We start from the raw sequence: 25,275 nt of genomic DNA on the forward strand, positions 1-25,275 counted from the left end.
GTCATAGTCATCCACAGAGCAAAAAGGCACCTCCTAATGCATCCCAACATGTTGCATCCTGGAAGAACAGCCCAACATCTGGACATCTCGGGTACCAACTGCAACATCATGACTGCACGTCAGAGCAATTAATTAACGTCATTTCTTGCTGTCACATAGAGCACAAGCATCCACCACACAGTACACAGCAAAGGATCTCACTCACTTGAGGAGAAACATCTATTTCTTCTGTAGCAGTTTTCATATAGAAACTTCAGTATTCCACCCAAATGTGGTCAGGCTCACCATTCCATACACCAGAAAATGAAATACAGAGGGAAAGGACGTGTCCAGAATGATGCAGCAGTCCAGAAACAGAGTTGGGAATGGAGCCTGAATTCCTGAATCTGAGCAAGGAATGCTAGTACTGTTGAATTTACTGATGAAAATACATCCTGTCATAAGAATTTCCATGGCATTTCAGGATTTTGGAGTGAGAATAGCCACATAATTCTTTGGACAGGCTCACCATAATACAGTTCTGCTCTCAGACAGAGGAGATTCCCAGGGGCTTTCAGAACGCTCTGACCTGCTGCTTAGATATTTTATGTTTTCCACCATCTCCAGCAATCCACTGAGCCTCCTGCTCTGATTCAGAGATCACTAAACTTACAGGAATAAAATAATTCATGGAATCATAGAATTGTAGAGCAGCTGAGGTAGAAGGGACCCCTGGAGATCATCTAGTCCAAGTTGTCAAGGACTGTATCAAGTTGAATTTTTAATATCTCCAAGGACAAGGCTCCATAATCTCTTTGAGCAGCCTGTTACAGTCTTTAATCACCCTTACAGAAGAGGAGTTTTTTAATGGCTAAATGGCATTTCTTGTATTTGATTGAGCTCTAAGCTGTGAACCTGAGCACTCCAAAGAGCCCTGGAGGCAGAAGCTGAGGATGAAGGGTGGTGAGACTCTTACCAATGTCATGGAGAGGTGGTTCCCAAGAAACCCAGCCCTGGGCTGCCACCAGCAGATTCCATGAATGGGCTAAATAACAACACCCTCTTCCCAAAGGATTTCTGAATAAACTCTGACAAAAGGAATCCTTCACCTGATGTTAAAAACAAATTCACTGGGCTTTGTCCTGCAGCTCCTATGGCTCATAACCCCACCAGATCTGCAAGGGAGAGGTACTTTGCTCTACTGGTATTCCTAAACTAGAATCTGGGGAATTCTAGTTGGAATTTATCCTAGAAGGAGGAGATAGTATTTGCAGAAATGCATGTATTTTCTTATTGCCATCCCAACTGAATTGGATGCCCTGTAATTGGGAAGCACTAACAGACAGGCTCAAGTAGATGATGAAGCAAAGGTTATTCTGGATTCCCAAGAATTCCTCAAACTCTCCCTATCTCCCACCCTGGCAGCAAAGTGTGCAATCTCTATGGAAAAATTGATCTTCCATATGAATCCTCATATCTTTCTGCAAACCTGCCTCCTTGTGCAGTTTGTTCCTAGGATTTGATCTTTATTTAGGAAATTATCACTGCAATGTAGATAAGTCACAGAGGGCATCAGATTTTGGGCCTTGGCTAAAAACTCTCCTGTAACCAATTTTTATGATTTACTCACAGAGCTGCATAATTAGAACACTGCAGCTCTGTACATGGAGTTCAGAAAGGTGAGATTGAAGCAAGCAGTAGGAAGGTTGAGAAACCCTTACCTCTAAAACACCCCAAGTGTTTGCTGTTTCATTTTTTAGCTGCTTCTGGTAAAATTTGAGTTTTGCTGGCTGATTTCACCCTCTACCCTGAATTTGATGCACGTATTTTTAAGCATCCTGGTCAGGGTTATAAAACCTGGCAGCCTCTGGTCTTCACATGAGCAAGCACTGTGTGATAGGCAGAGAGGCTACTGAAAATGAAAATGATGAACAGCAGAGACTTTTCATGTTGAATGACCACCCTCCAAGATCAAAGAATGAGTGTTTTATCTCTTTTTTTTTTTTTTTTTTGGTTGATGCCCATAAAGCTCTTCCTGATATAAAATAATCTCAGTAACAATACACACACCATTTCCATCTGGCATTTACTAGTGTTCTTAATGAGGCCTAAATCTTTCTTGCAGGGCACACCCCAAAGCCATGAAAGTGGATAAAACCAACAGCCACAGAGCAGTTGTGGATGGGAACCTTCCTCACCTGCTTTCTTTCCCTCTTCCACCTTTCTCCCCTGTAGTTCTTGAAGCAGAAGTCTCTGTGTAGGTCCCTTTTTGATTTCTCTGCACAACCCAGAAACTCATTGTGCATTGTTATTCTCTGACTTTACTCATCTTTTAGGTCACTGATCATATTTCATGAGTTCTTGCCATTACAAAGACAGTGACACCCATAGCTGTGACACTTGGGTCTCTTCCCAGCTTCCCTGACAAATGGCCTTCACTGGGTTTTCTTGGACAAGACTGAGGTCTTTAAAACTCTCCTTTTCACTCCCAAACATCCAGATATTCTGCTGGGCTAACACAGGCATGTTTAATAAATAAAACCCTGCAGTTTTTCTGCACTGAATCAGGTCTTTAGGAGCTGTAAGGAAATGACTGGAAGATGTGCTTGTTATGTAGCACACATTTAAGGCAATCAAATGGTGTGAGGAAGGGTCAAGACTAAAGGTGTAAAGTATTTTCATGAGTACAGAAATGCAAGTGAACTTTTGACTGTATAAATTTTCCCTAATGTGCAAAATTCCTGGTATTTCACCTCTGCTATTGTCTGTAACAAAATAAACCCTGTCTATTGAAAACTGTACTTTCTTTGCTTGTACGATCCTTCCAGGCCAAGAAAAGGTTTTTTTGGCAGTTGAATGTGCTATAACTTCCAGCATCCCACTTCAATACATTGTGTTTAAGCATTATATAGTGTTTATTGAAGCCATAATGCTGTAAAACACTTTTACATCCCTTCATAAACACTTCAACAGGTTTCTTTGCCAGCACCAAAAAAAAAAGACAAATGCCACTTAAACCTGAGCACCTCATCTCTAAATCCTTCTTCTGTCTGGATATCATCTGGTTCAGATTCTTGTCCTGGTTTAAGCTCAGATGGCAAAGAAGTCCCACAGAGCCTTTGCTCACTCTGCTCACCAGTGGGATGGGGAGGAGAACTGAAAAAGGATAAAACCCACTGGTTGAGATAAGAACAACAATAATAATACAAGGCTGAAATTGTAGGTACCTCACACACATCACAGTGTTCATTAGTAAAACATCCAAATTCAGCTATGCATTGTCTCCAGCCAGTTATCTGCACACTGACCTCATTTCCTCTCCTCACCTACCTCTGCCTGTTGTCTCACCTTGATTATTTTCCCAACTTTTCCCCTGAATTCCTTCTCTGTCATGTCTCAATCTTTAATTTGCCCTGCTTTTTTATTCCATGCCTCCATGCATATCACCTTCCCCTGCTTTTCTTGGCTTTGGGCTCTGTTCACAACTCTGTTTGCAGTCGGTGCTTATGCTACAACCACCTCCTCTGGAGTGTCAGGTATGATGCTGGCACACCATCTGCTCATTTATTTCCTTAGGTCACGACACATTCTCTCATTTTCCATCATGCTTTTTCCTTCTGGAGAGCTGGGGGCCTGCTCCTCTCCCTGCCCGGGCTCGGTTAGCGGCGAGAACAAAACGCTCACCTGCGAGGGCTCTGATCTGCCAGCCCTGCATTTACAGCCACGTTTGCACTTGTTAAAGTCCTCTGCTATCTCATTATTTCTCTCCTCAACACCAAGGCAGACAAGCTGTCAACAAACACTCATTTCATTGGGGACAAAATGTATCCGCTCCTATGGCAAACGCTTTTCCAGGGTTTTTGTAAGGACTACAAATAGGTGTCAGGGTATTATTTGAGGGGCTTAAGAGGGATTTTTGTGAGTGTAATTTAGGAGAACAGGATTTCTCAGAGAAACTTCACTTCGGAACCTTGCTATCAAACTCACAATAGCACAGACACTGGGTAAAACAAAAAACTCCCTGAGACTTCCTCATTTTATGCAGCCTGATTTAAGATGACCATGGCCTCCTCCTGCATGGAGAAGCTACCAGAAATGTAAGTGATTTTAAGGCTAAAGAGCAACTGCAGAGTGTCAACCTGTACAATGGCAGATACATCTCTAAATTCTCTTATTTCTACACAGATATTTTATTGACATGGAAAGAACTTTAAAACCAATAAATAGCAGTATAATCCACATCCCCATCAGGAGATGGAGGAGCTCGGTGCCATCACTCTCACTTTAAGCTGTCGTGTTGCATCACTCCCGCGTAGTCTCCTGCAGATCCCATCATCACACATCTCTAAAGTTAGCAAAGCTGCCTCCAGGCTGTATTTTAAATGCAGCCCACCCAAGACACCGAGGCCAGCTGTACATTAGAGCCTCCCTCCTCTTTAGCACAGATATTAACTCCGAGCTCTTCCCAGCCCACCACTGCCGTCCCTTTTCAGCTCCAGCATGGGCCCAGTCAATCCAGACGACAAATATACTCGGCTCCCACTGAAATCAAGGATAAATGAGGAACTTCCTGCCCTGTGGAGGCTGAGCGAAATTCACACAAAATTCAGGGTGAAGCCTGAGGACAAATCTCAGCGTGTAACACTTTCCCTTGGAGCAGACACTGCCCACGTTGAACACCAGGTCAGTGGGAGGGGACATGGACGATGGGGAGGGCTCAGTGCAGCAGCCAAAGAGCAGCTAAAATACACCCAGCTGCTGTTTCCTAAATAAAATAAAGCATTTTAGTGTCTTGGTATGGAGACCCTGAAATTTCAGCCTAAACAAAGAAACCCTCATTACCAGGGGAAGCTGTGTGTTCATGTGCCTGCCCCCCATGCCTGGGCCCACTCCCTGGGGCTCTTGGAATGATTTACTGGCTGTGCCTTGGCTCCCAGGTATCCACACACAGGCAGGCTGGTGTCTAACACTGGTGATGAATATCTGCCATTTTCTAGCTGATTTTAGCTGCTTGGAGGCCTGAGGTAAATTTCAAGTCTAACTTTTGAATGAAATCTTTGGTTTCCCTTTTTGATTTCAATTCTTAAAGGCTGCCCAGAAAATAGTATTTTAACTAAGAAGAACAGCAGCTTTTAAAAAATCCTAAGAGCATGGGATGGAACAGTAGAGCCTTTCCCAGTTGTAGCACTTGTCTTTGGGGACAGTAATTCATAACCCAGAAAAAGTCAGAACAGGCCTGAGGCTTCTCAAGCTTCAGGTGCCTGAAATAGCTCCTGAGGGATTTTCTGATACCTTAGTGTTGGACAGTGAGCAGAGCTCTGCCCTCTCCAAGCATGCCTTGGAATCCCTCACCATGTCTAACACAGGGAAAAGTGGTTTAGAAGCTTTTCTCAAGGACAACTGATATTTTTGGGTGTATTTTTTAGCAAGCAAAAACCCCAGGAATACTTCTGAGTGGGTGTCCAGAGCTGAGATTTTTTGCCTACGCTTTGCGGAAGGAAATTTTGCTCTTTTCTCCGAGTGACAGCTCTTAGTGACCAGGCCATAAAATTATACCAATGGTACTTTTAAATTGATCTAAAGTCTGTTCATTTGTGTAGTGCACATTTAAAGCCACATTATTGTAAGATGCTCCAGCAGTGAAATTCAGCATTAACAATTCAGTTCATTAAAGAGGATATTTTAGTAGGTTCTTTCTTTTATAGCTATTACTCTGTCTAAAGTGAGAAAAACCTCAGTCAAATTAATAAAACTAACAACTCGTCACACATACGCTGCCTCTCTGCAAAGTCTGCTCTGCTCTCACCAGTTTGGCAGCCAAGGAAAGATGTATTGGAGCCAAATTCCCTCTTGCATAACCACATCAACCTGCACGGGAATGCGTTTAGCCCATTCAGTGCTTGTAACCATGGTTTCATTTGCTGAAAGTTACCCTGAAAATTCAAAGTTTTAGTCAATCATCAAGCCATTGCCCAGATCAGAGAGCAGCCACACAGCTCAGCTGTGCTCCAGGTTCAGAGGAGCTGTGCTTTGGGAGGGCTTTGCTGATGCTCTGTGACAAACACCACAACAATACTGCTGGATGCTCTGGGACACAACTTCCCTGGATAACCTGCCTGCTCCCAGAGCTTCCCACCCAGCTCTCTGCTCCAAAACATAAATGTCTTTTCTCATTCTCTTTTGGAAGCACCCTGACATACTGCCCTACTGACAGGTAATCAGTAAGGCTGTACACAATAAGATTTGCTCACAGCTTCCCTTTTCAGTTTTCAGCAGGAATTCAGTGTTGGAGTCAAACTGATTTTGCAGAGATACCCAGCATAAAGATTTGCTGTTCAGTTCCGTGGAACACAGAATTTCCATCCTGCTCAAGGATGGCTCACCAGGGGCTGTGCCCAGGTGGTCACTGGGTCTTTCCTGTGCTCTCACCTCCCATTTGTCAGCTCTGGGACCCAAGCAATGTTCGTGCCCTTGCTCATCCTGGATGACACTCAGAAACTATTGGCCCCTATAAAAGAGATCCTCACCAACCTGATTTCCACCTCATCTCATGAGTTCCCATTCAGGTAATGGCTTAAGCACTTATCTAACTTAAAGAAGTTAAGGTTGTTCCTTATTGACTTTAAAAGGACTATTCATATGTATGAAGTACAAGGCTGGATCAAGCCTTGAGAGCAAGGCACAAGCTGGAAGACAGAACTCCAGGGACTGGAACAGACAGAGTCAGGTCAGCTCAATTGACTCTTCAAATCATCCAAAAGAGAGAGTCTCAGAGGAGGGCTGGGAGTGCTGGGGAAATGATCTGTCACTACCTTGGTTTTAGGCACAAGCAGCTGATTTAGGGAAGGAAGAACTCTCCCAGACACTGACAGGGAAGATGAAGGTGAAAAGTAAAAGGACACAGGGTGCTGAGTTTCTATTTTTCACTCACTTTAGTACAAGACAGAACAACTGGCAGCTGATCTGTCCATCACCAATGAATCACACAGGAGTACAGAAAGCAGTTCTTCCCAGAGTAAACCTTGGATCTACTTCTCCTTTTCCAGAATCAACCCTTGCCCTCTGCCCAGCCCTGTGGGAGAAGCTCAGGCTCATAACTCCAGCACCTCTCCATGAGTTTGCAGCACCTCCCAAGTGGTTAATTCATGGAAGCTGAGAGGATACAGGATACACATCCCTCACAAAGTGAGGAGAGACTGCCACAAAAGACTGGGCAGATATCAACAGCTTCAGCAAGAGACAAAATATTCCCACGGAATGAAAAGTGATGGATTAGCCTGGTTTAATGCAGCAAAATTATCTGTGTAAAAATACATGCAGGACATGCTGCTGTGCCACCAACGGCACTGCACAGCAGCTTGTGTTTACATCTCCTTCCCTGTCACAGGCTGTCCTGCGTGGGCTGGGCCCGGGAAGAGCTGCTGCCACAGAGCCTGGGAACACATGAAACCCAGGGCCTGAGCCCTGGTGCGTGGGCCCAACATCCAGCAGAGGCAAAAATTAAACACAAGCTGTTTACCTGATTACACCAGTTCAGCAGTGATTGAAGGGAGATGGGTGTTTTTTAAGTTTAAGGAAGAGCAAATTGTTAGAACTGAGAGACAGAAATCAATTCCGCTCTGTAATTGCTATGGAAAGATCCTCGTATGAGCCTCGCTGGAGTTTGATTTTGTACATTTGCATCTCTTTGCATGATGCAGTTGTCACTGAGTCTGCAAATCACAGCAAAATTAAGCTGTAATTTGAGCTTGGCTTAAATGAAAAGTGTGTTAAAACTTTGAAGTCCACATGCTATGGATATGAAATCCCGTTTCAGTAAAGCAATAATTAAGACTCGATCGCAATTGCAGTTTAACCACTTCAAACGGATCTAAACCCAGCAGCTGGAATGGCAAATGAAACACTTGGGCTGCGGTGGAAATGGAAACCTTTTACCTGGTTCTGTGACCTCATCTGGCACTTGGATACAGCAGTCACTGAGGTACAAACCCCACAGTGACAAATTCCCAGACGAGAACCATGGACAAGTGTCCCTCGGGGACTGGATCTAAGCAGTTGCCCACTAACAGCTTAGAAGAGCTTTGTCCCTCTTTGGTGGACTCTGGTGGTTTCCTGGTCAATCTTGTCCTAAAAATCTGAGGATGAAAAATCACCTAATGATTCTGGCAGATCAGCCTCCCACATGAATTTTGTTTGAGTCTGAATTCATGAACCAGGGATCCTTCCTTTGAACTTCATTTCCTCTTCAGAAATAGTTCAAAGCAGTTGGAGAACACGAATGCCAAAATCAAGCCTGAAAACCACCACAGCCTCATTTTAAAACATTTCATTTTTCTCCTGAAAGTTCTGCTGTTGCTTTCCATGGCTTGTCAAACAACCCCGTTCAGATTTAGCACAGGATCTGCTGTTCCCATTCATCACGAGTCTCAGGACTGAGGCACTCCAGCTGCTCCAGGGCTATACCCTTAAAAGTGATCTCGCTGTGATGTTACAACAGCCTGTTGTTATGACCTTGGCTATTTTTTGACAAAGAGATAAAGATGAAATAGGCTCTTGTTCCTAATGACAGCTTGTACAAAACATCCTTTCCAAGGAAAACTCTGTTATCCATATGTATGTGTTATGGATCAGGCTATGCCAGACAGCAGCACTGTAATCTCTCTCCCCCAGGTGACACAGCAAGAAAGATGGTTTGGTGTTATTATGCCAATATCTCTTTAGTTACACTTTGGGCAAGTACTGTGTTTTCTCTCAAAACTAATAACAAATCAAACACTTTGAAAACGACTTTATTTTTTCCACTACAACCTCTGTGTTTGTTTACTTGGAAATTTCTCAACCTTGGCACACACAATTTTGGAAGATTTTTGCTTTTAATTCGGGGTTCTTGCCCTGAAGTTTCTTTTTTCTACCTTTTACCCCTTTTTTGAGAATGCCCTATTAACCAGAAAGATTCCTGTGACCTTCCTCACTCTAAATAATGCTCATGAGAGTCAAAATGGTCTTCAATATGATTACCTGACTAACATCTTGAAAGAAAGGCCACTTTATTCCTCACAGGTCTGATGACTTCAATGAGAGCTTTGTACAGATTTCACTGAAGTTTTTTTTAGCTGTTTCTTTAACTCAACAACTATCTAAATACTTAAAGCAGATGAAAAGTTCTATTTGTGCAAGGATAAGCTTAAATTTTTTGCTAGATGGGGGGCCTAAGGGCCTGTAAATACAGATGGCTGTGAGCAAGACCCAGAAGAGGCCAGGTAACCACCAACAGGCAATTATATCCCCACCAGAACTTCAAGCCAGTATATCATACTGTTTGAAGCTAATTGCTTTGAAATAATTGGAAAGGTGAGCAGGTAAGTTCACACAGAGCATTTGCAATCTTGCTTTGTATTTAAAAAACCAACAGTCCAGATTGCACGGACAAAACAGGCATGATTCAATAAAATAAGTTAAAAGGGAAGGGAAAGGTATGCAGTGGTTTTAAAAAAGTATTTTCCTTTTAATTTCTAGCATCATTAAAATGCTGAAAACATTTTGTTCAAGAGCTTCTTTAGTTAATACCTCATTACTTCTCTTTTTATTGTTATGGTAATCAAGCCTTAATATATTGCAGCTTTATAGCATGAAATCAAGGCTAGGCCTGTGGGCATGGACAGATGTACAACAGCATGCAGTAAAACACAGGTACAGAGACATGCAGAGCTGAATATGGCACTGGGGTTTTTTATAATTGTTTAGCAATTCATCTGAAGTTATTTTAACCTTGACAACAGATGAACTCTAACATGTACCATGATTAGTCGCTGGAAAGCTGCACTGAAAAGCAAGTTTTGTAACTGTTGTCTTACAGGCTGGGTTCTAGGAGAGCATGAAACCAAGTGTGAGCAAGATGATTAAATTGTTTGCATGACTACAGGCTGGAGCTGAAACTATTCAAAACATTTAATTGAGAATATTTTAGCCAGGGGAGAATGGTAACACTGAGGAACTGCATTTTGCACCAAAACTTTGCCTCTCCATGGGAAATTGGGGCTCAGTGTCAGAATTCAGACCCTCTCCAGGCATAGGCACACTAAAAAAGAAGAATATTTGGATCTGACTTCTGTTTCTGAAGTGCCACTTGGACCTTGTGCTGGAGCTTTGCTTGTGGTTGAATTTCACCCATCGAATCAAGTGAAAGTCAGAAATAACTTTTAGAAAGTTTTAATGGCTGTGTCTGCAGGGTGTTGAAATTGTATCTCAGAAAGAGTGAGCACCCTTAGATCTTCCCTGAGTAAATGACAACACACAACCCCCAGTGTCAGGGAGGCTCCACTTCTCAGCAGTGCTTTCAGGAGAGATCACTCAGGAAACCATTCCAGCTCCTGGGAGCTTTGCTCAATTTAAAGGGAGTGTTTTGGCCAGTAATCCCTCTCCCAGTGAAAGCCTTCAAACAGCCAACATGAAAAGCAATATGCCTTTGACTGCATCGGATCCCTGATCCTGAGGAATGTATTGGGATGTTCTCAAGCCCCACATGGGGTTTGGGATGGCCCCATTCACCACCAGCCTCCACACCCTGCAGGAACATCCCAAACAGCCTTTGGCACTGCAAACACGGGGCCTTTGTTGGTTACCCAACAGTCATGAGGGAACAGACAGAAAATAGGTACAGGTGACACATTATTCCAGTAGAAGTGAAAATTGTTTTCCAGGTTATAACTGGATAACAGTAAAATATGATTTAACACAGTGGATCATGTATCAGAAAAACCTGGTTAACCTCAGTTAGGCAAAGCTTCCAGATTCCCCCTTTTGTGAAAATCCTGGGAGTAACAGTGTGCTGTATTCAGCTGAAATCTGTTCCTTTAAACCTTTGAATTTAGACAAAATCTCCTGCAATGAAGAGTCCAGTCCCCCAAATTTCTAATGTCAATCACAAATGTGAGCAGCCCTCAGGTGCAGTAAAACTGACTTTCCCTCCCAGGAGCACTGGGCAGAGCTTATGGGATCAGACCTTGGGACAGGAACACGTGTTGCCCAGCATATAACAAGTGGAATGAAAGACAATGGGCACTATAGGCCAGCAAACACACTAATTATATTAATAAAATGAAAGCTTAAATTTTGAAGCTAATCCTGGGCTATCATTTATAAAAGTTAACAGGGCATATTTAATTTAGGAATTGGCTAACACTTCTCTTTCCACCGCTGAAACCTCATAAATGAAATATACTGGATCCCTGCCCAGTGCGGAAATAAAAGTTATGAATAATGTTTCTATCTCAATCATTGTCAGTGCTTTAATATTCCTAATTACTTTAAAAAGCTAAATATTCAATATAGGAAAAACCTTCTTTTTCTTTTATCTCCACTTGCAAGATTAGAGCAATTTAATAAGAGTCACTGGGTAGTTTTAGTCCACAAGACCATTCTGTACTTTGACATCTTATCCTTTCCTGGCCATTTTTACACAGAATGAAGTGCTTTTTACTCTGTGAGTACACATGTATATATTATAAATGTATAATCTATATCTGCATGTCCTTATTGTCATAGCCTTTTTATTATTATTATTTTTAACTTCTATTAGTGCACATACACTACTCACTGGTAGGTTAAACTAAATCTAGTATGAAGAATAATCAAAACATTAAATGAGTTCCTGAGAATCCATGCAATATCTTCCAATTGATGGTATTATTTTCCTTTTTAAAAATATTTTTAAAGATAGGTATTCAATATGTCATGATGCCCAGTTTTTCCCTTGTCTAAATGCCAGGTAATCCCAAAAATGTTGCTTCAAGGCCCATAGTATGGCCTTTGTTTCCATCCTTGGAATCATGTAATCCCAGAATGGTTTGGGTTGGAGGGACCTCTCTGATCATCTCATCCCAACCTCTGTCATGGTCAGGGATGTCACCCCCACTTCAGGTTCCTCAGGGCTCTGTCCAACCTGGCCTTGGACACTCCCAGGGCTGGAGCATCCACATCCCCTCTGGATTAAAACTCCCTTCCTATTCCTCTTTCTGCTGGACTCGAGGGGATATTCAGCAGAGCTGCAGACAAAGCTCCAGGAAGCTATCCAGGAATCTGCCCTGCTGCCTCCAGCCCCCGGTTGTGTTCACCCTCAGGCATATTTACCTCCCATTCCCTTCTAACTGCTCCCTCTCTAGATCCCTTCTCTGTTACCTTCTTGACTGGGAATGATGCTTCTTTCTTAAGATCCCAATCAATTTGGGGGAAAGGGAGGAAGCCAACACAAAACAAAACGTCCATTCAGTTTCATTTCACAGCATCTCTCCCCATGCAGCTTTATTTACTTGCCTGATGCACAAATTGACTCCATTTAACAAGCTTATTCCTGTGCTGTCAATAATGTCTCAGGCCTGTGTTACATCACACTCGGGTGTTTGTGCTGCCTGTTCCATTCCAGCATGAACCAACCACTTAAACTCACCGTTCCCAATTAAGAGAGTTTAACAAACACAGCCTTGCCAGCTGAAAGAATTGAAAGCCTCAAGTGTGGATTAATTCCCCAGCAAAAGGTGCAGAACTCCCAACTCCTATTTCCCTAACTTCGCAGTATGGATTTAAGGAATGGATTGTTAAGTCAGAGGAGAGAATCTGGGCTGCCTGAAAAGTCAATGGCAAAACTCCCACTGGCTTGAGCAGGACAAGAATTCTATCTGGAGAGAATGCTTTCCAAACAACTCCAACACTCCACAGAGTATTTCATGAAGAATGTGCTGTATTAAAGATTTGAGAGAGAAAAAATTCTTTATAAAGCTCTATTATCTGTACTGGTAATCTAATAACAGGATCAAAAGTATTAACAGCATCCTCCACTGCATTTCACATTTCTTTGCAAAACACAACCAAGAAAGTCCAATATCATTATCCTAGGAAAGGGTATTCTCATATATTCATAGAACCACAGAATGGTTGGGGGTGGAAGGGACCTTAAAGGTCATTTTGTTCCACCTCAGTATGAATTCTTAGAAAAAAACAGCAGACAACCCTCATTTTTCCATTCAAATCATCCAAGTTCTAAGGCCACTGCTTTATAAGGCCTGGTTTTTGATAACAACACATATTTTTATGATATTTTAGTATCTTTACTCACCACTTGAGCAGTCAGTCCCTCCCCAGCCTGGTTCACAGTGACACGTGTCAGGAGAGACACACCTTCCATGCACACACTCCTCTGTGCACAGGGCTGTTGAGAGGAAACAACACACACCATTGTCAACATATCAAGTGCTTGCTAAACATACCTTAAACAATGCCTCAGAGAGCAATATTTTGTCTTAAAATATTAAACAAAGCAAACGCACATACACAAAAAATAATTACTCGCAAGATTTAATTATTGCTAAGTGACCAAAATAAAATATAGGTCTCTTGACAGCAATAAATTCATTTGTCACTTCAGCCCTGTAATGAAAAACTCGCACACCAGAAATTCCTTTGGTTAGCAATTTTGCCTCGTAATAAAGTTTTTAGCAAACTGACATTTATTATTATTATATTACAGAACAGCAGCTTCTTATATCGCACTCAAATTGCAACTGCTCATAAGACAAAATGGAGCTGGGCCTTGAAAGTGTGTTAAGATCCAAAATAGATTTGTTAAAAACATCTCTAGGAAAATAAATAATTGTACTCCACGATGCAGTGGCTGTAAGTGCATTTGTGTCTTTTCAAGGTCAGCCAGTTTTCCATAACTGCAGTTCTCTGTCTTACTGGTGGAATAGTGGAAGTTCAATATCCTCAGGTTCAAACCAAGACAAACAGGTTGGCTGAGGAACAGCTCATAGTTTTTAGGATTCTCTTTTCCTGTGCTGTGTCTGACAGTTTCCAGTGTGTGCCCATAACATACCAAAGAATCTGGAGAGCACTCAATAACTGCTTTAAAGATTGAACTTTGTTCCTTACTGCCTTGTTTCCATTTTACCACTTAGGACACTGCCAAAAATTCAGTGTATCAGAGATTCAAATTGGATGGTTAACTTGGAGCACATCATTTCCATCTAGACCAACACGTATGAGTTTTTAAAAATATGGAGCAGTGGCAATGAGGTCATTATATTAAATTGTATTTACATATGTAAAAATTACATGGTTTAGATCATACATAACCTATGGTTGTATATAGTGGGTTTTTATATCAGATGGGAAATGTGGGTATTGAGTTTACTTAACCAAGAACTGCCTGAAGCTGGACTACAAAAGACTTATCCCAAGACAAAGATAATTCCTTCCTGTTTAAACCAAGGCTACCAAAGCTGATTGGGGAAGTAGCTTTGGGTTGCTGCAGTGAAAATGGAGCTGAACCAACCAATCCCCTTGAAATCATCCAGTGAACTTCTGGAAGTTTCCCTGATCTGCAGGTGACATGAAAGCTGCAACCCTTTGAGTTCCCAGATACCTCCTGTGCCAAAAGTTCTCCACCACTGCCTTGTAGCTTTGAGTGACCACTGCTACACCTGACATTCTGCTTGGACTCCCACCACACCCAGGCTGCCATCAAAGCTCATGGAAACACTTTGCTGCCTATTCTGTTGGGTCATTGCAGACCAAACCCACTGAGTTGTTCACAAAATATTCATAAATCCAACTTCAAAATGCAGGTGAATTTAGAATAATCCTGTGGGACAAACTTTCCTGCTCTTTATCCAGCAGATCCCACACGGCCAGTGATTAGAACGCTGCCTCGTTAAAACGACTGCGAGATCTTTCTTAAATTAATCATTTCCTTTCCACGTTTGCTGCATGTCAAAAATGCAATTTATTCTTATTCCATATCTTGTGTTTAGACAGTATTGCAGTGGGCATGAAATATTCATAGCTAATCTCTAGTCACTAATTGTCCTAATCTTTTGTGCATTTATTTTACTCGACTTGGGCTTTCTGGAGACAGTGAACATCCTACTCTACAGTTGTGGGATGAAATTCAGGACAGGATATTAGATAAACAAGATTTTCTAATAAAAATATACACACCTTCATGCAACCATTTGAAAATGGCTCATTATCCAGAACAAGGAGAAGTTCACATATAGAATAGTCACAAAGTTACATGGTTTTTTTTCAAACTACAGTGTGCTAATAGATATAGGATATGCTGGGATAGGGATACCTTGGGAATTGTGCCCTGCACAGCTTTAGCTGAGAGTACATTTCTCATTCATGTGACATCCTAGTTTTGTAAGAGATGTGGAAGTCAAAACTGAGACTTTGCTGTTGCCTGTGTAGACACTTGCAATAACAAATCACTCTAACATGTAAAATGTGTAGCATTTTTTATGCTTTTAAGTGGGCCACGTTCTCACCTCGAGGCAAACATTGTGAGGAGGAAGAAGGTTGATGAGGGACTGGTACTTTACTTTTCCAAATAGCAAAACTCCTGCACATTACTGCTCTATATTTAGTTGATTTCCACACAAATTTATCACACCTTAACTATGTTAACATAAATATGAAATAATAGCAACTAATTAAGCAATAAAGTTTCCTTAATCACTTGTCTAGCTGCAGTCCTGTGGGAGGAGTGCATTGTGAGACTTAGCAGCAAGACTCAAGAGAGAGCTCCTCATTCTAAAGCACTCAGTCACATGAAAAGTAATAAAAAATGTATTATAAAGAACTGTATCCTTGTTTTCAGGTGTTCAGAAGTCCCACATCGCCGAAGATGACAATGTTTAATGAGCAATTAAAGATTCAAGTAATGTGAAGATGCTTCTTGGAACCGTGGGTTCTCTCATCTCTGGTTGATTAATTGCTAAACAAGTAGCTGTGAGCTCAGAGCTCACTAGTGACTAATCCCAAACGTGGGGGTGACAGAAAACCCCCCTTTTTAAACAGAGAAGCTTTGACAGAAGTAATTTTATTTAAAGCGGCAAACAATCAGACTCCTGCACTGACTGATTCAAACCAGGCTTATAAAGGTCATATTAGGGTACAGCTCTAAAGTTTTACCATAGCAAATAAAATTTTGAGTTTCTCCTATAAAAGGGAAGTCTTGCCTTGCTCAAGTCTTTAGAGTTTAAATTAATTTTTCATTCTATTAACATTCAACATAATAGGATACAATGGTCCCCAAGGCATTCTTCATAATACACTTTGTACAGTGGTTTGCAAATGATCTTACTAGTTAATGGAACTATAAAAATTACTTGCACATAAAGGTCAAGAAAAATAAAGATAAGTATATACTTTGTGACACTGTCCTGTTCAACACTCAGCTAAAGGCCCCTGGAGTAAAGAAAACTTGTCCTAATGCAAGGAATATAATTCCTCCCAGTATAATAGTCCAAGCACTTCAACCTTTGGAATTCCAGACTTTTTATGTCTGCATTTTCCCTCGACCACTTCACTTGAGCAATCCAGCACCTCATTGATCAGTGTATTATTAGCATTCTTGGCATGAGTTTGACATCAGTTTGTAGTTTGATTCAGCCTGGTAATAAAATGACCTACATCAAAGCCCTGCCAAAATGCCATCTTTGTCGCAATGTGTTTAGCATGAGTTATTTGCCCACATTCAAGGTTACACAGCAACTGCTCCTTATCATGCAATAAAGGCAACAAAAGGGTTCTGTAACAATCCATTTGATGCTTATCACTTACTTTATAATTACAGACTGGCCTTTTTTTACATATAAGGTCAATCCTCAGGGAAATAGACCTAAAGATTAAACTCTTTAAACACCTGAAATGGCTGCACTAGAGAAATGGATTCTTCTAACACTAGTGCTTATTCTTTAATTGTTGCCCAGAATTCAGATATGATAAATGGTTTGTCTGTGTCTCTTCTCTACGGAGGTGTGAAGTGGCCAGAATATTGCAATGAGGAGAAGAGCTCAGTGGAGCAGACTGCAGAATATTTCCACTGCAGAGTTCCTTCAGCTAAGGGGCACCTCAGGGAGTTCATCCCAGACAAAAGCAGAGTTGCTCTGTCTTCCTTGATGCTGCATTCCTCTATATGGACCCAAATTGTGATGTTACAGGGTTTAACTTTGTTGCTACACCCACTGTGACACCCTGCTCATCACATCATCCACCCACTGACAGCTGGCACCACTGAGCTCCACAATCAGCCTCTCTCCCAGAGGCTGAGGTGCATTTAGGGGAGAGTTTCATCCTAGGGGAACAAGTATGGAGTGATTAACTTGAAAATTTTTCATTGTCCAAAAAAATATAACCTGTGCATTTATTTCACAAAAGACAGAGACACAAACAACCTACTTTGTGCTTGTACTGGAGTGTGGTAACATTTGTGGTGGTCCTTAGAACCTTGTGGGAGTTCAGAGCTACTGACCCAGCAACTTCCATCTGCCATTGCCCCACTTGGCCATGCCAGACAAGCAGAATATCTCCAGAACAAAGAGCAGGATGATTACCAAGTGTGAAGGGCCCAGAGCAGAACAGAACCCAGGCTGGGTGAGCTGTGCTGGCTCGGGGCAGCCCGTGCTGCTGGAGAGACATGTCAGAGCATTCCGTACACGCCGGAGTTTCCTGGGCTCTGTGGGATTCCTGCCCAGGATCACAGAGCAGCCAGGAGGTGACAGAAAGCATAAATAACTGGAGATGCATTATGATAATGGAAAACATTGCTAAATGGAGATATGGATGCTGCTATGAGACACAATGAGGAATTCAGGCAGTCGCCTGGAACTGCACAGAATGAACTGGTTTATTTGGATTGCACGTGTGGCACAAGGTCATTGCTTCAAAATATCTTCTTTTCTCTGTCTTACCTCTGCCAGGTTTTCTTCCCTATACACTGATCTTGCCCAAACTCTGACCAATTTCATTTATTTTCTGTGAGCCAACAGTAACCCTGCATTTTTTTATTTTATGTTGCCGGTATTTTAACTTCAGATTATTTAACCACTTTGCTCCATGCTTGTTGGACTAAATGAAGCAGAAATTTAATGGAAAAAGTGATGCTTTCCTTCAATATTTAATATGTGTCCCTGAAATAATTTAGGCCATTTTAGCCCATTCCTCCATTCCCTCGCTCCACTTTTAGGGTAAAGAATGATTTTGTCAGGTGAAATTGCTGTTATCCTATGGCCAGTGCTTTCAGATAATGCAGAGAGGTCAATGCAGATGAAAAAAGATGAAAAAGATTCTTGCTCCTTATCCATTAGGAATCTATTCACTCAGGGCCTCTCTGGTGCTTCCATCTTAATGTACTGGCCTGGGTCCAGCTTGTGCTGAGTCCACAATATCAGCTTCATTAGATCAGCCTGCAGTCAGCTCTTGGCTGGATTCTCTTTGCCTGTGCTCAGGAGAGGGAGGTTTGATAGCACAAGAAAGATGACTACAGCTAATGCATCCAGGTAGGTTTGCCTCCTTCTTAGATTATTGCTTATTTGTGGAATGGACGATTTCCTCCCTAAACCACTGACTTTCCATCAGGAATCAAGCTGATTTGATGGTTTCCTGGATAATTGCTTCAATGAAGTGGGATAATAGCTCTTTGCATTGCTTAACGTCTATGTCTGTGGTCATCGCTCAGGATACATCCATTAATTTATCACCTTGGGAAGCACTTTCATGCAAGGTTTAGTGACTTCCAAAGATGAAGAGATCTCAAAGCCTGCTCAGACTTTGAGGAATTTATTGTTTCAGTGCATGGCAACCCTTCTTTTTCATCTTCCCATGAAAGTACCAGTGAGAAACAGGAACCCAAGGAGATCAATGCGAGCAAAGGAAAGATTAGAGCGATGCAGAGCAGATAACATCAATGGGTCACAAGATCAGCTCCTTTTCCTGTAGGTGCAATTCCAGCACTTCTTTTGCAGATTTGGAATTAGACACTCAGCATCAATGCAATCAGAACAGAATCAATGGTCTTTTTGTTGTCTGGGACAGGGGGATCTCTGACCATTGTCTCAGTGAGGTATTGATCTGTTCCGGGTTGTGTTATCCTCACTCCTGACACCCAGCCAAAGCCCAGGGATTAGGCCAGACACGATTTGTGAATGTCTGAGGTAAAAGAACTGTGGAGATCCATTCTGAGGATTTTGTCTTTTCCCAAGAGCAGAATCTGACATGTGTCGTCGTCATCACTGGCAATAGATCAGTAAATCCCTGTATCTATCTGCTGGATCATGAAGATTTGTTAATAGCATAAATTTCATGGTAGTTTTTTACCCTTTTAATCAGTGGGTAAATGGCAATCTGAGGTTCTGATCATTATCAAGGTTAGGGATCCTGGAATAATCCCAGCCAGATCTCAATATTCCAGACTCCAAGGGCCCCTCAGGAGGAGGAACACTCACAGTTTACTGTCACTTGAGGAGCTGGCACTGGTGAGAATCTCCTTCAGCCCATGCTGCAATCTGTTGCTTTAGGCCTTACTCTAGGGACAGAATAGGGAAGTAAACTGCCAGGGAAAGGGCAGGGAAGAGCCTGGCATTTGTTCTGTGTGCCCTGAGACTGGTGGAGCACAGTTTGGGATCCCAGTCTGGTTGGTTGTGAGGAGCAGCTGAGCTGGAGCAGCACATCCCTGAGCCAGGAATGGCATCGCATCACTGACCATAAATAGTGACAGTGACAGAGAAGTTCAGAGCCTGCAAAAGGAGAGGTCGGGGGAATCACACATTTAACAGAGTCTTTGTGGCATTTTGATGCCCCATTGGTTTCATCTGCTCTGGTGGAGAGAGGGAATGGGAGATAGCACTCAGCATTTAGTGCTGTCTGAGAGAAAACTGCAGAGCAGCCTCCTCATAGCAGCAAATGTCAGAGAGCAGGGCTGGGGTCAGGAAGCTGAACTCTGCTGTAGCCTTAGCTGTGTTAATAACAAGTGCAGGAGTTGAAAGGCACAAAAAGGGATGGTGGAAAGGCACTGAGGGACTCCGAGCACTAGAGTGCATCTGCCCTGCAAAGTGGACAGTTACAGGGCTGGGGAAGAGCAGCACTGATCCCCCAGTGTGGAGATAAAGCCACAGCTCAGCTCCAGCCAATGGAATGTTGTAAATGGGTGTAAAGACAGGAGGGATTTAAATGCACAAAGGAGGTAAATCCTGCAAGAAAGACAATGCCTGATCCAAACAGCTCCTGATCCCAAATGCCCTCCTGCTCAGCCCCAGGGCTCCACAGGAATCAGGATATGCCAGAGCCTGAGTTTGTCCTTGGGGCAAAGAGAGAAATTCCTCCTTCTGGTGAAATCCTGACCCTCTAAGGCAAGTCACACTCCCAAATCCCGTACCAGTTTGTTGGGGGTTAGGATTTTTCCTTTAGTTAGTTTCTCTCATGGAATTTTGTCCCATCTATTGCTGAGACAATAACAACCAATATTTAAGAGAGCCTAACAAAATGGCCAGAGTGGGAGAAGGGGGCAGCTGGTACTCTCTTACCTGGGGGCTTTTCTCTTTGGAAGAGCAGACATACCTCGAGATTTTTGAGCTGGGGGAAGGGGCTGGGGTAGCTCCTCTCTCGCTGTGGCATCAGTGAGGGACAGGCTGCCATCACTGTGGGGAGATTCACCAGCACTGGGAGGCTCCATCTCCTGCTGTCTGCTCCTACTGTGAGTGAGGCTTTGCTTGTGGGAGCAGCCATTGCACTGGAACCTTATTAACTAAAAAAAAGACCCTCACCATCCCAGGTGTCTCAGGGGAAACCCTGAGCCCTTTTTGCCTCCAGAGGGGCCTGTCCCAGCCATGTTCAGGAGTTGGGCTGCTGCTGAAAACAACATTTCCCTGCCACTGCTCCAGCTACTGGACACCCCACAGTTCCTGCTACAGCTGCACAGTTTCTGATACATTTCCTTTGCTCCTCTGGGGTCATCCCTGCCCTCCCAGGCACCGCTGCGAGATTCCTACTGCAGGCCGTTCTGCCATCCTGCCTGGCCGCCATCACCGCCTGAGGGGGAAACACAGCGCCCCCTGCAGGCTCGGAGGACCAGAGCACCCGGCCGGCCGGGAGCCAGCAGCGCCCCCTGTGGCTGTGCCCGGAACTGCACCCAAGGGGAAACTAACGGAGGCTGGGACTGGGTTTGTGTTCTGGGACTGGGTTTGTTTTCTGGGACTGGGTTTGTGTTCTGGGATTGGGTTTGTGTCCTCTCCTTGTTGTTTGTTTGCTTTGTTATACTAGTTTAAGCTAGTAAAGAACTGTTATTCCTTTTCTTATAGCTTTGTCTGAAATCCCTGTAATTTCAAAGTTATAATAATTCAGAAGGAAAGGCGTCAATTCTCTGTTCCAAAGGAGGTTCCTGCCTTGCTTGGCAGGCACCAGTCTTTCAAACCAAGTTTTAGGGCTCAGTCTTTCTCATTGCCTTCACAGAAAATGAATTGGAGCCCAGAGAGAACTCATCAGGGATCAGCTAAATATTGATGGTTGTTGATCCTTTGGGGCCTGCAACTGATTTTATACATTTTCTGTCATTGCTTCAAGTAGAGATAATCATTGCATTCTGCCCCGTTGAGAGGAAAGAGTTACACTGAGATCAATTCTGCTGATCAATGTTCTAATACAATATTATTCTGTGGGACAATTCCAGCATTTAACATTTTCTGGTAAATGATTTCCCATTGCCTCACTCAGGGTTCAAAACAATCATTAGCACTAGTTCAAACTGTTAATGAGGTTAAGGGAGATCCTGAATCAGCAGAGCAGAATCTGTGACCCTGGAAAGCTTTTCCCCTCCTGTGCCCTCTGTCTGTTCTGTCCATTTTGGTAAATTGACCAACTCTTCCCAGCAATTTGTAGGAAATGCATTTTCACTTGTTAATTTTCCACTGGAACTTGATTCATCCAACCAACAAACTTAATTTGTCTGCAAATTGTGCTCTGTGTGGCACCTTCAGAAAGAGCAGCAGTATCTTTTTCTAAGCAATGCAGAAATATTAACATTTACTCTTGGCATTCTCTCTGTACACAGCCTAGCAGACCTTACTCCAACAAAACCAAATGTAGTCAAATAGGCTTTGCCTGCAGGAAGCTCCAGGTTTTTTGAGGACAGAAGTGCCAAAACCAGTGAAAATTTTCCCCAATCATTCCGTTCTTAACTTCAGGGGATTGTTGTTGCCTGAGGAAATTAAATTCTTGACAGGTTGGGAATAGAGGAGAAGCTTGTACCTAAGATCCCTGGTCCTTCCAGCTTTCCTGCCAATCTGTGGAGCAGAAGAAGAGAAAGCATAACCTGGCCTCTCAAACCACCTGTGAGGGCAACTGGCACTAAACCACACCCAGCAGAGGCAGAAATGCCCCTTCTCCACTCCTGGGTAATTTTCCTGCAGTCTGAGCTCTCCTGGGAGTTGTGCTTGAAAGGAAAATGAGCTGCCAGGTGTGAAGTACAGGGCTGCAAATGAGCTAAAAGTGGTAAATCACGAACATTTCCATCACAGAAAGACTGAAGGAACACACAGTGCCCTGCAGGTGAGGAAGGTGAGAAGTAAATGACAGATGGGCAGGTGAGAGGTGTGGCACAACTGGTGAAATTCAACTGTTGGGGGATATTTCCAGCCTCACCATAGAAACTCCACCAGCACAGTACCATTGCTTTGCTTCATGCCACAGCCACCTCTGCTTTTCTCCTGTGATTGTAGCAATCCAAGGAATTTACAGGTTCCCACACTGGCTGAGGAGCTGTTTGATTTAAACAGTGAGACAGGAAGCACATGGGAAAATGTCAAAGAAAATGAGCCATTATCAGAAAAAAACCCTCACACATTTATAATTGGAAACATTTATAAATGGAAATCACCTCAAAAGCACAGCACTTGCATATTTTGCTACAGGTTACCCACTCAGGGCACTGAGTGAATTTCTTTGTGTACAAATTCCATCAGCCTGTGATATATCTATTTTTAAATCTAGTAGCCTTGCTACATGTCCGTAGTTCTCTGATTACTGACTTGCCCTGAATCGTGGGTCTCATGCCAAGAAAATTCTATTTTCTGACAGCAAATGACACAGCTCCACTGCTGATTGATTTTCATAGGTAGAGAGTGTGTGCTGTGTATTAGACTGAGGATGGAGGCATCAAAAATGTTGTTCCTAAAAGATCAAAAGTAGATGGATGGAGACATCTGGACTGCATGACACTTCTGGCTGTCTTTGCTAGGCAATGCAACACTTAATAAAACCAAATTACACAGATGTTCCTAGAAAACTTTTAGTCCTGCAGCAAATTGAATAAACTAGGGATATTTCCAACAAAATCTTCCTTCATTCTTATTCCAAAATTTATCAAGTCAATCTAACAACAATCCTTTCTTTGTTTCTCACCAAACCAGGATGAATATGGACAAATTTCTAAAGGCAAATCTGTCCTTGGGGCCACACACAGGCCCCAGAGGGACAACACATTTCAGATTTCATTTCAAACCAAGGCCCACAATGCAAGTGAAGGTGACCCTGCTGAAATCAAGGACAGACTGTGCTCTGTTTGAAGATCATGCTTGAAGATCATTCCTGGGGATGGAATATTCAAATGCAGACTCCTTTCACTTTTGTCACATTTCAAAAGGAATCACAGCAATGTGTTTCACAGCAACTTTCTGGAAAGAACTGCAAAAAAGACAACACAGGAAACTTTTTGTGTAATGATGGGGGCTGACTCTCATCTCAAGCCACTCCTTTAAGCTTCCTGTCACCAACTCCAGATTGCAGAAGTTCAGCTGATTGAGGATCAAGTCCAATTTCTGGATGTTGAATGTCCAGGGAAGCTTTCTATTAATGACACACAGTAAAATGTACTTTCCAGTTCCTGGGATTCACTCTGTGGTCTGGAGATAGAACATTGGAGCTAGAAACAAACCTTTCCCTACATTATCAGAAAGCACCATTTATAATAAGGTAAATATGGCATAGCATTGGCAGTATTTAGTGAAAAGATAATTTTAGATGCTTTTAGTAATGCTTTTAAAAGAAATTCTATTTAAGCTGGACATTTGTTAAAACATGACACTGTGACTGCAGGTGTGGTGACATCAGATCCAAGATCTGTACCAGAGAGCTGCTTCAGGCACTGCTGTACCTGAAGAGGTTCAATTTCTTTACCAGTCTCATTATAACCTGTTTCATACACATTTTTTATTTTTAATCAGAAAAATATTTCTTTTTTTTTTACTCAATTTACATATTTACAGTGTAAGCATTGTGAAGCAAGGCCATCTTCTAGTTTTGCACATGGACTTCTGGACATTGCAGTAATAAAAGTAAATCATAGCATTCAGAAAGGAAAAATCTTGATAAAAAGAAGGGAAGATTTGGGGTTAGACAGATTGATTAAATAGTTCCTCTTGACTTACTGCACAAGAGAAAGTGAGATTTCCAAAAGTGAATACCTATGTTAGAAATACTGAGCTTAAGATAAACTATTCAAAAACGTTTTGTGATCAAATCTGCAATGGGCTGAAGTTGCGTGAAAAATCTCCCTTGGGAGCCTTAAAACCTCTCTGTTAAAATGGAGAGTAAGTGCAACAGCACACAATGTGAAGGGGAATGCTGTAATCCTCACACAGAGAGGAAAAGGGAATGTCTGTAGACACAGTTCCAAGCACATCAGTTCTAAAGGACAGCTCCATGGCTGCTTAGAAGAGCTCTGTCCCTGATTAGCTTTTTGACACCTGATTAATCCCCTTCCTGTACTGAGTGTTAACAGACGCTTTTCCAGCCGACATCATCTTCTTTCCCTCAGAACAATTAAGGAACCAGAAATGAAAACTGATTTGCCAACTGACTCCATTGCAAACATTAAATTTCCATAGTGTTTCCTCTGGGCACCTTTAGTTCACTCCTATTACCCATTGTACCCTCCCACACTCTTTCCTTTCCCTTGTCCCATGAAGAATTTCCCTTCACTAGCAGCAACTTCAGCTGCCAGAGGGGAGGGTTAGATGGGATATTGGGAAGGATTTGTTCCCTGGGAGGGTGGGCAGGCCCTGGCACAGGTGCCCAGAGAAGCTGTGGCTGCCCCTGGATCCCTGGAAGTGCCCAAGGCCAGGCTGGAGGGGCTTGGAGCAGCCTGGGATAGTAGAGGTGTCCCTGCCCATGTCCCATCCCATGGGATGGGATTTAAGGTCCCTTCCAAGCCAAAGCATCCCAGGATTCCATGAACTCACTCTGCAGATCATTTATTACTGTGGCATGTGAGCACCACTCAGAAATGGTGCACAGCCACGATTCTCACCCAAGGTGATGGAAATTGGAGCACCCACCCTGTTTGATATCCAGGCTCCTGCTGCAAAGTTGTAGGTTCAATAGGAAAAAATTACTTCTTTTCCTAAGTCTCAGAGTGATTTTCTGCACAATTTGGCATCTTAATATTTTTACATTTTGGTCTAAATGTTT

General features: G+C 42.6%; 1 protein-coding gene across 2 annotated transcripts in view; it reads right to left on the reverse strand.

The window, feature by feature from the left end:
* The window catches only part of MEGF11 (multiple EGF like domains 11), a gene marked incomplete at its 3' end in the record, with an annotated part of 185,586 nt that overhangs the window by 152,124 nt on the left and 8,187 nt on the right, over positions 1-25,275 (reverse strand). For both annotated transcript variants that reach the window (XM_083870602.1, XM_083870603.1), the window contains exon 2: positions 13,091-13,183. In XM_083870602.1, coding sequence (XP_083726728.1) covers positions 13,091-13,183 — 93 coding nt within the window. The remainder of the gene's footprint in view (positions 1-13,090; positions 13,184-25,275) is intronic.

This window comes from Zosterops lateralis, assembly GCF_965231275.1.
Source record: "Zosterops lateralis genome assembly, chromosome: 13".
Taxonomy (NCBI): Eukaryota; Metazoa; Chordata; class Aves; order Passeriformes; family Zosteropidae; genus Zosterops; species Zosterops lateralis.